Source organism: Myotis davidii, unplaced genomic scaffold (assembly GCF_000327345.1).
Source record: "Myotis davidii unplaced genomic scaffold, ASM32734v1 scaffold453, whole genome shotgun sequence".
Classification (NCBI taxonomy): Eukaryota; Metazoa; Chordata; class Mammalia; order Chiroptera; family Vespertilionidae; genus Myotis; species Myotis davidii.
In genome coordinates, this window is record NW_006285234.1 from 1,193,469 (window position 1) to 1,206,953 (window position 13,485).

Consider the following 13,485-nt stretch of genomic DNA (forward strand, 5'->3'; position numbering starts at 1 on the left):
GGGCTCTTCCCTGATATGCCTCCCACTGCCTGGCAACTAGTGGATGCTCAACAAATGGCCATTTCCCCATAATTTTTTTATTAGGAAAAATTCCAAACATACAGAAGAGTTAAAAAAACAAGTACACTGTTCACTGACATACCAGCCATTGAAGATTCAACAAGGAATATTTCTGTCTTATTTGTTGGGTGTATTTTGGAGAAACCCATTTGAAATTTACATATTTCTCGACATCATTCACCTACATAACTCACCATCTGTCTCATAAGAATAAGGACATTTTATAAATCTCAACAACATTAAATGCGACTAGATGATTTTATACTAGTGAGGTGCTCCTGATCCAGAAGCCCCCAGACAGTGGGTGGAACCTACCTCCCAGCTCCTGCCCCTCCCCTCCTCTCCCCTCTGAGAGCTGTCTGGATGGAGGATGACAGATATCAGTTCTACCTGGGAAGCCCACACACCCCTGGCCCACCCCCACCCAGGACCTGACAATCTAGGTCTGGATTCAGAGGATCCAGTAGTCAGCAGAGGGCTGCAGTGTGCCAGCTGGGAGTGAAAGTCATTGGGGGTGAGGAGAGGAGTTAGCATCAGCCCCAGGAGCCTGGAATAGCACCTGGTGTGGGCTCCAGCCCTGCCCACCTGGCTCACAGGATGTTGCCAAAGCCGCCAGGCCTAAGCAACTGAGGTGGGCATACAGCCCTCTGCCTGCGGCCCAGGGGTCAGGCAAGGAGATCGCCTTCAGAGCGAGCTTTGCTGGAGGAATTAAATATAGAACAGGGAGACACAGTTGCCAGGCAGAAGCAGGCGGTGCTGTGAATAGAACAATGCTCTTTGTGGTGAGGGAGCTACGGGAGAGCCTGCTGTGCATGTGCCAGGGGCTTCTGGGTAGACTCTCTGACCCTCACGGTGACCTCAGAGTTGCAAGACTTTGTCACTTCACATGCGAGGAATCTGAAGTTTAGATGAGTGAAGTCATTTTCCCGAGATCATTCTGCCAAGTAGAGGAGCCACATGCAGACAGTTCTGAGCCCACATCCTGGCCACCATGGTGGTCACTGGTCCTGGGGGTCTCCGCTTCAGCAGGGTCTGACTCCAAGGCCCAGCTCAGACACATACTCTTCTTTCCTATTTTTCTGAACACACTGTGTGCCTGTCCCTTAGCTCACGGCCTTGCCATGCCCTTGAAGAGTAGGTGCTTCAAGAAGTGTCTGGTGGAAGTTGGCTGCAGAGCCAGGGCCTGGTGGGGTTAGAGCCCACAGAGGCCTGAGAGGGGCAGAGGTTGGAGCCGGCTCTCTGCAGAGCAGTCCTTCGTAGGCTCTGCAGGAGACTCTGGAATGCTGCTCCGGCAGCCTGTCTGGCACAGGGATAGAGGCCGGTTGTGCAGTGCTATCCACTGCCCGGAGCTTCCCGCCCAGCCCAAGTTGTGCCAACTCTTGTGAGCCCTGAGTGGTTCTGAGCTGGCTTAGCCCCAAAACAGGGCCTGTCTCTGGGCCTCAATGAAGCATGCCCATGAGTCAGCACTGAGCATGGACTGTGCAACAGGCAGGCAGGACGTGGGATGGGGAACGGAGGATGAGGGGGGCAGGGGGTGGGGCGCTGGAAGAACCCACATCCTTGTAGCCTCCAGTGGCTGCGAGATCGTTGCCCCTGCAGATCTTGCAGAAGTGTTTTGTCACAACCGTTCCACAGGTGATGGCAGACTGATTCCATGATGCTTGATGGGTAAGGGAACCTCTGGGTTTGGGGTCTGATTGCCATGTTCCCTCTACCCAGGCACGACTGCTCTGAAAACCCCATCACACGTGCAGTAGCAAGTATTACCCTCAAGGAAGGCTAAGGAGGTGAGGGGAGGGGAGAGGAAGTGGGAGACAGGTGCACAACTCCCATTTCCGGATTGTGTAACAGCACCATTAAAATAAAGTCACACAATGCATCTTTTATTAGACATGATTTTAATACCATATCAAAACATCTTGACTAATGAAGAAAGCTTTGCCCCCAACTTCGAACATTTTTTAAAACATTTTATAAGGGTGGTGTTTTTTTGTATTTTAATATATAAATACAGAAACCTATCTTGCATGGGCCGATGCCACGTGTGAACATCAATGGCTAAAATGTTCTCAAACAGAGTGCCTGAAAACGGTAGCTGTACATGTTCCTTTAATAAGTCTTCTGTTTGTTTAAGTTTTCAGGAAAAAAAAATCCACAAGGGCCTAAGAAAAATGTTGAGGCATTTTTGCAGGACACTTGTGATTGTGAAGTCCTCTGAACTGACCAGAACCAGGAGGAAAGGAAGAAGAAGAATCAGGAATGAAGGGGGAGGTCTTCCGAGGGTTGTTTCTTTTTGGCAATGAAGTCAAGATCTCAGGGTCCCAAGGGGAGAAAAGTGCAAAACCAAGCCAGGAAAATGGGCAAAGAAAACCAAGGCCGGGCGGTTGTTGATGGCGAGGGCCGAACCGACGGGGCGCTGGGCCAGGAGGACCAAGCGAGCGTCTCTCGCACCATCAGCACTGAACCTGGCTCTGTCCCTTTGTCATTGGGTGGGTTCTAGCCGGGCAGCAGACAGCAATCTGTAAACATCACGGGCGAAAACACCAGTCGACACTAAACTTTTTTTTTATGATTTTTTTTTTGTAAACACGTTAGAGACAGACCCACAATGCCTTTCAAAGGTGAGAAAGAAAATGCCCTTTCCCTCCTAGGATGAGGGGTGAGGGGAAGGAGGGCGGTCGATTCTTTCTTCTCTCAAACTCATGGCTCATCCAATTTGGTGTCCTCAGGGAGAAAGGGAGAACCATTCTCTGGAAGTCAGTGCATAGGGTGCCCTGTTCCCACTGGTGTCCCCAGCTCAGCTCTGCCCCCGTGTCCGAAGCCTCCTCTCAGGAACAGGGCTGGCTGTCCTGTGTGGACCACAATACGGAAGTCGTGCTCCCGCCGGGCGGAAGCCAGCCTGTGTGTCCGGCTGAGGACGGGCTGGGCGCCTGTGGTTCCAGTCCGGGGCCCGAGAAGGCAAATATCATGCCGGGAATTTGGACTCGCACTCCAGCGCCAGGCTCCACTCCCTCTGCCTCACTCTCACCCTCACTGTTTCTTCTCCCCATGTCCTCAGTTTTTCAGGTGAAGGTAAAAAGAGCAACTGTCCCTGATTTGTCTGCCATCATCAGCTGTTCTGGAAGTTTACTTGGAATAAATAAAACAAACCTAACACAAAAGAAAACAAAAAAACAAGAGAAAGAGGCCCCAAAACTTTTGGATGTGAGTGGAGGTGGAGTCAGGGTTTTGGGTTCCCTGGGGGTTTTGTTTATTTCCCAAGTAAAATAAAGTACCAGCCCAGAGCTTGGAGGGGACAGGAGAGGATGGTCACCAGGGAAGCAGGGAGCCCTGGGGAGAAAGGACCAGGTCAGACCGCAAGGTTCTACAGGGGATGTGTGTGCACAGTGTGGGGAGAAAGGTGGCTGGCGGGCTTGCTGTGGAGCCAGGACCTGTGCTGTGTGGGGGGGTGGGTGGGGGCTGAGTCTGGCCTGGAGGTCTCAGACCCATCTGGCAGTGTGCGTGAGGGAGGTGGCCCGAAGCGGGAAGCACCAGCAGTGGAACGATGGCTGATGAGTACCACAGGGGAGAAGGCACCGTCCCACAAACTGTCCACAGAGGACGAGGAGCGAGGACTCGCCCTAGCCACTCAGCAAGCACAGGCAGGTGCCAGCCCAGGGGCTCAAGCTCATGCGGCTTCTCCCACCTGGCACATTCCAAGGGGCTCTTCCTGAACCTTCTTCAGGGAGATTCGCCCTAGACGTCTGGAATAGACTGGTCTTTCCTCAAAGAATCAACTGTACTGAGCAGGTGTTATTTTTTTTTTCATAACCATGCAAGATAGCATCTCCTACGCCTTCCCAGAATGCCCCCGCCCTCCAACCCACCATAGAACTACTAACTGATAAGATGCTCCCCTCCTGAAGGTATGTAAGGGCAACTCAGTCCCCATCCCCAGGCCCCAGAGTGGCCAGATCCCAATCCCTGAGCCCAAAGCACCCCAACCACCGGCTCACCTTTGAGAGGAGTCAGCAAGCGAGCCCAGCAGGGTCAGTCCGCAGGGTGTTCTGGACAAGATCTGTTCACTTCAAACCATGAGTCTATGCAGCTGAGGCAGGAAGCGGCAAGGGGAGACACGTTACCGCTGACCAGGCTGCGCCTTAGGGGGCTCGCTCGAGGGTCAGATTTCTGAGTAGGGGTTTCCTAAATCTTGCCTGCGAGGACCCCAGGAGAAAACAAGCCTGTCCCCAGATACCCACTTTCTGAAGCAGGGAGAAGGCAAACACCAAGATTGATCTTGGCTCAGCCCGGGCAGCCAACCTAGCATGGGGGGCACAGGACTGGGTGCATCTGGATGTTAGAAGGGTGAACTGCGGCCTTGAGAAGGATCAAGGCCTTACCTGCATGGACCTAGGTGGTGGCAACAGCTACTAGTGAGTAGGGGAGGCGTGCAGGGCAGCTAGCCAGCTATCCCTAAGGCTCAAAGGCTGGCCATTACTCTGAGCTCTGGGGACCTGAGGGAGCCCTCTCCTGGCTCAAAAGAACAGCTTCGAGGATCCCTCTCTAGGGGGTGACTTCTTAGGAGACCCCCGAGCTACCTGGTTCGGTTGGCTGTGGTTAGCAGCCAACATCCCAAAGAAGGACAGCCCTCTGGCTTAGTGACACTGCTAAGGAGAGCCAGACAGTGAAACCCTGGTGTTTACAGAAAGAACTGCCTGAATCAAAGAGGAAACAGAGATTGCCCCAAGACAGCTTTCTGATTTGTAAACTAACATCTGGGTATTTTCAAAGACAGGATCCAGACAGGTAATTTGCATAATTCTCCCCAGAATCAAAGATTTCCTTCTCTGGTTCTGGTTGGTGCCTGGCCAGGAAACTGGAGCAGTCTGTGCTGGCCCTGGACCAAGACCCCCTGCTCCAGGCCAACCCTGAGCCTCCCCTGCATCAGCCACATCTGCGAGCTGGCACCACCATTGCCCTGTGGCCAGTGGCCCTGTGAGTCAGACTTTCGAAAAGCCCATGTGTCAGGAAGAAGCTCTGAGGCTCGAGGAGCCAAGAGCAGGTGGTGGCCACAGGCAGCACAGAGCGTCCTCCGTCTTGGGTAGGGAGGTGTCTTCTTTCCAGTTGGAAACAAGAACGAGGCTCATCTGGAGCCTGAGGACAAATCTCGGCCCTTCTAATTATAACAGCTTCAGTGCCTGGCCCCAAAGGTTGGCTATTCCTGCCTCCTGGCCTGGTGACTAGGGGCGGATGCAGGGGCAGCAAGCACACCCCTCCATGCTGCCTCTCTCGCACAGACAAGGGGCCTCACTTCGTGAGAGCAGAGGGGCCCACAGAGGAAGAAAAGGCTGGGGAGATGGATAAAGAATCAAATTTCCAAAGAAAGGAATCTTTGGCTCTGTGGGATCCTAAGCACCTCCAACCTGTGGAGCTCCACAGGTCTCCCCATCACCCAGCAGCCAGCCAGGCTGTCATCAACCCAGAGCAAAATCTCTGGCCGTTTGGCTCGACCCTATACTTAGCACATCTGCCAGCCTCTGTCTCAACCCCACTCATATCCCAGGAATGGGGCATGGAGAGGGGGAAGAGTTGTCCCTCAACCAAAGAAAACAGAATGGCTCGTGAGGAGGGTTGCCTTCTCTCTCCATTGTGGGATCTGGGATGTGGCTGAGCTGGCCCTGCCCCCTCTCGTACCTTTTGTGGTAAATGCACAGGCAGGGCAGCCTGGCTATCGTGTCTCCCTGAAGCAGCTCCTCCAGGCAGATCACACACTCGCCCGCGTCTTTAGTCAGCACGTCGTCTGCAGAGGAAACGGGAGAGTGGAGGAGGGTCAGTCACCAGCAGACAGGTGGCACAAAGCAGGCACAGGTCTAGAACTGGTTGAAACTGCTCGGGTCACCCAACATATACAGGGCACTGTGCGGGACACAAAAGCCCAAGTGGCTCTGGACCTGAAGGCCTTCACTGCAGAGATAAGGCATGCATATCACACATTAATGATGTGAAGACAAAATGGGATTACTTACCAAATAAGTGGCCTGGGGCTAGAGTTAGGGGGCTTGGAGAGGGATAGATGTGTAGCAGAGGCAGCATTAGACAAAGTATTTCCCTGAATAGACTTTCCCCACAGACCAACTGCACTGATTTCTGGTTTGAAAAAATATGGTGATGACTAGCGTGGTATAGTCATACAAGGCAAAAATGAATGGAATAAGCAGGTACTCTCACAAATACTTGTACATACACGTCCATAGCAGCACTATTCACGAGAGCCAAATGGTGGAAACAAATGTCCACCAACTAATGAATAGATAAACAAAATGTGATGTATCTGTGCAATGGAATATTACTCAGCCATGAAAAGGAACAAAGAACCAAAGCATGCTACAGTGTGGATGCACCTCAAAAATACGCTATTTTTGAAGAAGCCAGACACAAAAGGCCATCTATTATACAATTCATTACATGCAATGTCCAGCACAGGCAAATCCATAGAGACAAAAAGTAGATCAGGGGTCAAGAGCAGGAGGGAATGAGGAGTGACTGTTTTTGTTTTTTTTTAATATATTTTATTAATTTTTTTACAGAGAGGAAGGGAGAGGGATAGAGAGCCAGAAACATCAATGAGAGAGAAACATCGATCAGCTGCCTCCTGCAAACCCTACTGGGGATGTGCCCGCAACCAAGGTACATGCCCTTGACCAGAATTGAACCTGGGACCCTTGAGTCCGCAGGCCGATGCTCTATCCACTGAGCCAAACCAGCCAGGGCGGGAGTGACTTTAATGCTAAGGGGTTTTCTGTTTTCTTTTTTGTGGTAAGAACATTTAACATGAGATCTGCCTTCTTAACATATTTTTAAGTGTACAGTACATTCTTAACTATAGGTACAGTGTTGTACATCTCTACAACTTACTCACCTTGCATAACTGAAACTTTATACCTGTTGAGTAGCAACTCCCATTCCCCTCTCCCCTCAGCCTCTGGCACACATCATTCCATTCATGCCCTGGTTCTATGAGGTGGACTATCTTAAATATGACATATAAGTTGAATCATGTAGGAGGGTTCCTTTGGGGGTGATGAAAATGTTTGTAACTAGACAGACATGGGGTTGTCCAATGCTGTGAATGTTCTAAATACAACTAAATTGTAAAATTCAATTTTTAAAAAAAAGACCCCCCCCCCCCCAAAGAATGGAAGGAAGCCACTGCACACCATGGGCCCCAACAAAAGCTGAGCAGGACAGGAAGAGCGCCGCAGCCAAGTCAGCAGTCCTCTACTAGATTTCTACGACATTCTGGGCACTAGTGACTCAGTGAATAAGCCACGAACTCAGGATGTGAGAAGCTCAGAGTCTAGCAGGAGAGGCTGAACAAGAAAACGGAAATGAATAGCACAGCAATTTCTAGGAAGTCTTATGCATACAGACCCAGGTATGAGGGGTATGAAAAATGTCTAACTGGGGTGGGGACTGTTCAGGGAAGGATATTCCAGGCAAAGAGAACAATATCTGCACACCTGGGACCTGCAGGAGGTTTGCTATGGCAGGTGCAGACTCCTGGGCCATGGGGTGACCAGGAATTGAACCTGCCACCTCTTGGTGTCTGGGCTGACGCTCCAACCATCTGGGGTTTAGAAGAGAGATGTGGGTGACAGGTTATACATGAGACATAAGATCAACTGGGGAGAAAGTTTAGAATGAAACCTAAAGAAGGCAGAATACAAACCGAGGTCACCTTTAATATCTGAAAGGCCGGTGAAAGAGGGGAAGGAAGCAAAGGTTACCCAGTTCTCAAAGCCACAGGAGAAAAACTGAGAGCTTAAAACAGGACCAGTTCTCCACGACTAAGATTTTAACTGTTCGTGGACGTTGTCCATGAGACATACTGAGATCTCGTGTGTGTGTTCACTTCAGCCTCACAATCTTAGGAGCCAGGGCACATGTGTTGTTCTCACTTTACGAAGAGACTGAGGCCAGAAGTCAGACATCTTGCTTAAGTCACAAGGTTCACGAAAGGACGTGCAGACGGGGGACCCAATTGGTGCCCTTCTCTGCTGCCCTCTGATGACTTGGGTGTAAAGAGAAACATCTGGAGCCTATAAAATGAGGATTCCTCAGGGCCTAGAAGGCTATGGTGACTCAAAGCCCCTCACCAGGAAGCCTGGGGGAAAAACCCAAGATAAAAAACCCAAGATACATCAGTTCCTGTGCACATGAGCTGGGAGAACAGCCACTCTCAGCTTCTTGGCCACCAGACAATCTGTGGTCATCTTCTCTGTCGGTAAACCCAAAGGCTGCCTGAAGGTTGCTGGGATGGGGCTTGGAACTTAACGGCGTGGGGAAGCCAGCGGTGCTCACACCCAGCACAGAGCCCAGGGAAGCAGCCTTCTTCCCACGGTGGAAGGCAGGAACATGCCTGAGTGGGTTGAGTAAAACTTCCTGTCCCAATCCCTGGGGCCCTGGAAATCAGCAGCCCCCAGATGTCTCTGGGAGCCAAGCAGGAAAGGGGAAATGACTGAAGCGGAAGCTTGGCTATCAACTGATTCCTGTAAGACTTCACACTTTCAGATGGGAGCTTGCTGCCCACTTGTTGGAGGACCTCACAGCACAAAGCAAGGACACTGGGCCTGGCACAAGTTGAGGCTGCTCTGCACATGGACTCAAATGCCCCTTGGCATCCCCAGGTCCCGAGGAGGGGCTCAGCCAATGCCAGTTGATGGGTACACAGGAACAAAGCTGTGCTTTCTGCCTTTCTCTTACCACCTCCCAACCCACTTCCAAGCATCTTGACATCCTGTGCAAGGTCAACATCACTGCTCTGGAGGTGTGTTTGGCCTAACTGGGGGTGGTGCAAAATGGTTCCAAAGCCTATCCCTCCAACCAGACCAGGGAACCAAACCAGAGTGGTAGGCAAAGTTCTCTAGAGCCAAAATGAGACCCCAGAACTGCTGGTGACAAGGAGGGGTGGGGAAGCCCAAACAGCTATAGAGAGATTTCTGCCAGCAGCCAGGAGGGAAGGCTGATGTGCAGCTCACAGCCAGCAGCTGAGTGTGGGACTGTACAATGTTTTCCCCTGTACCTGATGCCAGGCAAGCCCTTGGTAGGAAGAGAGGTGGGAGCCAGAGGGAGAACCCCAGCAAATGACACAGAGACCAGGCTCCACCCCCTGGCCTCATCTCCAGCCTAGGTGCAGAAAGCCTGGTCTCGCAGCCTCTCAGCATGCACCACGCTGCTGGCCCAGTCTCTTGGGGGACAGGAAGGGGCAGTGCCAAGACTTGTCAGCTCACCCTGGCTGGTTTGGCTCAGTGGATAGAGCGTTGGCCTGCGGAGTGAAGGGTCCCAGGTTCGATTCTAGTCAAAGGCACATGCCTGGGTTGCGGGTTCAATCCCCAAGAGGGGACATGCAGGAGGAGCCAATCAATGATTCTCTCTCATTATTGATGTTTCTATCTCTCCCTCTCCCTTCCTCTCTGAAATCAATAATAATAAAAAAGACTTGCCAGCTCCATTCCTGCAGAATCTCTGGGCAAAGGGGAGACTTTTAGCAGAGTGAGTTCCCCTACCGTCATCCTCACCCCAATACCCCAGGACTGTGAAGTGTGATCCAATTTTTTGGCGAGGAGGGCTGCAATGGCAACACCCCAGAGGAGTGAACCACTAAAGCTCAGGCCAGAAGGTTTCGATTTACAGAAGCTCCCACAACCACCCCACTCAGTCCCCTCCTTTGGCCCCCTTCCCACCCACCCCACTCCTCACTCACCCAGCAGCCTGGCCTGTCAATCAGCGGCAGCTGGGAGCACCCTCCTCCTTTCCCTCCTGCAGGAGGAACACCAGGCCAGACACCTCTGCAGCCAGACTCAGCAGCTGCTACAGCATCTAACAACTGCTCCTGGCAGCGCCCTACTGGGCTAGGCGAACCCTCTGCCACGACCTGGCTTACCCAGACCCAAGAAAAGGCATTTCCATTCCAAATACAGGCCTCAGTAGAGACACGGGCCCACAGAGCACCACGTGCTCAGGTCTGCTGGCTCAGGTAGAGGTAAGCTAGCAGCAGGTATTCCTGCTTTGAGAGGAACCCAATTCCCTCTCCTTTAAACCTTGTGTGACATTCAGTATTTCAAGAGGCCTGAAGTTGGGGCAATGACCTTTGGCAGATGAGAGGAAGGGCAGTCAGGATCCTGAAGGAGCAGGGCATGGGATCTGTATTCCCAAAGAAAGCTGGGGGAGCCCTAGCCGGTGTGGCTCAGTTGGTTGAATGTTGTTCCATGCACTGGTTGCCGGTTTGATTCTTGGTCAGGGCACATGCCCGGGTTGTTGGCTCGATCCCCAGTAGGGGGCATGCAGGAGGCAGCTGATTGATGTTTCTCTTTCTCTCTCTCTCTCTCTCTCTCAAAATCAGTTAAAATATTTTTTAAAATAATGTTAACATATATCAGGCACTTTCTATACTAGGCAGTGAAGTGGCACTGACTGTGCATTGTTATTTAATCCTCACCCAATACAAACATATTTAAAAAATTAAAAAGGCCGAGAAGAATCTCCTGAAGCTGCTCTGAGCACCACCAAGCTCTCCTGATACCAATGGCAATGGAACCCGCCGCACACGAGAATTTCCCAGGGCCAAGAGCCCCTGGCTGGTCCTGGGACCAGGGCCTCCTATGCTTTCAGTGGGCAGTCAGTCATCTGTCACGCCTCCCCTCACCCTGAATCCGACTCTCATCTGTTCACAGCAAAATCAGGTTCCCCATCTTGAGGCTCACTCTGCTAGCTGAGCAATTTGTTAGTCAAAATTTGAGTACATACTCTTGAGGGCACCCCGCCCCCCCCCCAGTCTCAGAACCACAAACAGATGTTGGAAAGAGAGAGAAGTTACAAGTCCCATTCAAGCTGACCACATTACCCACAAAAATGGGTCTCTCCAACTCCTTCCTTATCTCCCAGGAGTCCTGGGTTCCGAGCTGCCCTGGAAGAGGAGCGTGAGAGATGTAACATCATTGTTCTGGGGTCTGGCGGCCTCCCTGCCCCTCCAGCAGGGGTTAGCACCTGCCCCAGCACAGGTTACAGGTCTCTGCATTTCTCTTGAGCACTGGGCAAACCAGTTGAACTAGTCTTGTCTTTACTAAAGTGTCTGGTGTGTTTTTTAATCTGGCAGGCGGCTACTGGAGGCCTTCCAACCTACTGCTCAGGCCAACCCTCATAATAAGAAAAATACTACTTTCTGTCTGCCTCATTTAGGAGGTTTCTACTTTTTTTCCCTTTGGTGGTTAACTAAATTTCATCTTTTATAACCACTGTAAATTTTCTTTAAAAATCCCCAACTAGTGCCAGCAATTACAGAAAGTGTACGTGTGAGTGTAGAAGGGAGACCTCCAGGGCAGTGAGCAGGAGTTCTAGTGAATCTAGAAAATAGCATTTCTCTCTATAACTAACTGGGAAAGTCTCACCCTGCCCCCTTTCCAGAAAGATTATGAGAGTTCTATACTTCAGACTCTTTAGGTCTCCTCACTTTTTTTAATCAGAAAAGGTAAAGTGAAGCTGGGAGGTTGGTATGATAAGGAATTCTGGGTAAGATATGTTACTGGCAAAACCAAAATAAGTATCTGGAGGTCCTGCCTGGGGCTTTGGCCTGTGGACCCTGAAAGGCCCATGCTTTATCTGAACAAGAACAGGACCTAGGCCAACCCTGGAGACTCCCACTGCATGTACAAACCCAGGTGGCCAATGCCTTCTTACCTGGAAGGTCTAGGTGTCGTCAGAAAGGAAAGACAACATGAGGAGTCCGGTCACAAGCCTCCTTCCACACTAACAGTGACACAGAGGGGCCAGACCACTGTTTCTGAAGCACCTTCATCACCTTATGACCAATTCCACTGATAGGACCCATGCAACATGCCCTCACTTTGCCTCTCGTGGTAAAACACTGGCTTTTGCAAAGGAGATCCTTGAGCTTAAAGCCTCTAACACGTGCGAACACACACACACACACACACACACACACACTCCCTGAAGAGGAGGCTTTTCAATTAGAGGAGGAGGGAAAAAATGGGGACAGCCATAGTGATGTCTCAGGCTGGCCGGCCAACCTCCTCGCCCTCTAAGGGGACTCAGACTCTGAGTGTGGCTTCTGGGGGTGACCTGTGCTCAGACCACATGGGGCTGCCAAGCCTGCTCTCCTATGGAGGTGAAGGTGAAGGAAAGGAGACCCTTCCCCATGGCTGCAGCAGAGAGGAGACCAATGAGCAGCACGGCAGTTCTCCAGGATAGAGCCCAAGCCCCTCCCCTTCCCCATTCTCCAAATGGGACCAGTGGTACCCCGTTCTCAGGTGGCCCCAAGAGCACTCTGTCCTCCACAGCTGCCTTTGCATAGGCGTCCTTGATGACACCAGGAGCCTATCCCTCGGGTGAGCCTACTCTGAGGCTGCTTTGTGTTCTTATGACACAGTCAGTGTCTACAGAGATCTCTTCCCAGCAACCCACGGGACAAAAAGCGGTCTTCATCGGGCTCTGTGCCGTTTGGAAAATAAGCGAACACAGTTTCTGGGGCCATGGCTGGGGAGAAGACTCCTCTCCGCTGTGGTCCCAGGCAGAGACAAGGAACAGGACAAAGAGGAGCTAGAGCAGCCTCCAAGGGACGCACACTGACAAGTCCACCGCAAAGCCCAGAGTGCGTGTGACAACTGATTCAGACACTGCAGCCGTCATCCCCAGGGACAGGGAGAGGCTGTCCCCTGGGGAGAAGAAGGGCTTCCTGGACACCAGGAGAACATGAAGGGGACAGAGACAGGGCCAGAACCTCCTGCGGCTGGACCTCCTACCAGACTGCGTGTGGCTGAGACAGCAAGTAACCAGCCCACACACATGCACCCAGAGCCTTTGGCTGAGCAAATAAAGAAGAGATGAGAACATTAGGATGTGTTTTCAGGAGAATTGAGTGGGTTAGATTTTTCAGGTTCATTTCACAGGAAAAATCTGGAATCACCAGGCCTGCCTGGGCTAATGCTGGGTGGAGAGAGGAGGGCATGGGGATCTGAGGAGGAGCCCAAGGACAAGTCTGTAAAGAGTCTATCCAGGAAACTTTCACCGTGAGGATGGGGCAAAGTAATCCAGGCTCACCTCCTCTCCAGTCCTCAGATTCCCTGAGAGGTCACAGAACTCCTCTCCTAAGCACTGCTGTGATTTTAATCCTAGAAGCGGGCCCAGTGCCAGGCTCGGGGTGTGTCCCACTCAGATCCAGTGCCTGTTCTTGTAGAGAACACAGTTCTCTGATGAACATGGTTGGAAGACCAAACTAAGCACATAAGAATGGAAAACCACTAACCGGTTGGTGTGGCTCAAGGGGTGAGCGTAGACCCATGAACCAGGCGATCAAGGTTCGATCCCCGGTCAGGGCACATGACCAGGTTGCGACTCCAATCCCAGGTAGGGGGCGTGCAGGACCAGACA

General features: G+C 51.7%; 1 protein-coding gene across 1 annotated transcript in view; it reads right to left on the minus strand.

The window, feature by feature from the left end:
- Positions 1 to 57: 57 nt before the first annotated feature.
- The window catches only part of ZNRF1 (zinc and ring finger 1, E3 ubiquitin protein ligase), a 105,171-nt gene continuing 91,743 nt past the window's right edge, over positions 58 to 13,485 (minus strand). Inside the window, exons 4-6 of the mRNA XM_006755821.2 lie at positions 5,734 to 5,839; positions 4,056 to 4,147; positions 58 to 3,210 (exon numbers count right to left, since the gene is read on the minus strand). Of these exons, the coding sequence (XP_006755884.1) occupies positions 4,090 to 4,147; positions 5,734 to 5,839 (164 nt within the window). The 3' untranslated portion in view covers positions 58 to 3,210; positions 4,056 to 4,089. The remainder of the gene's footprint in view (positions 3,211 to 4,055; positions 4,148 to 5,733; positions 5,840 to 13,485) is intronic.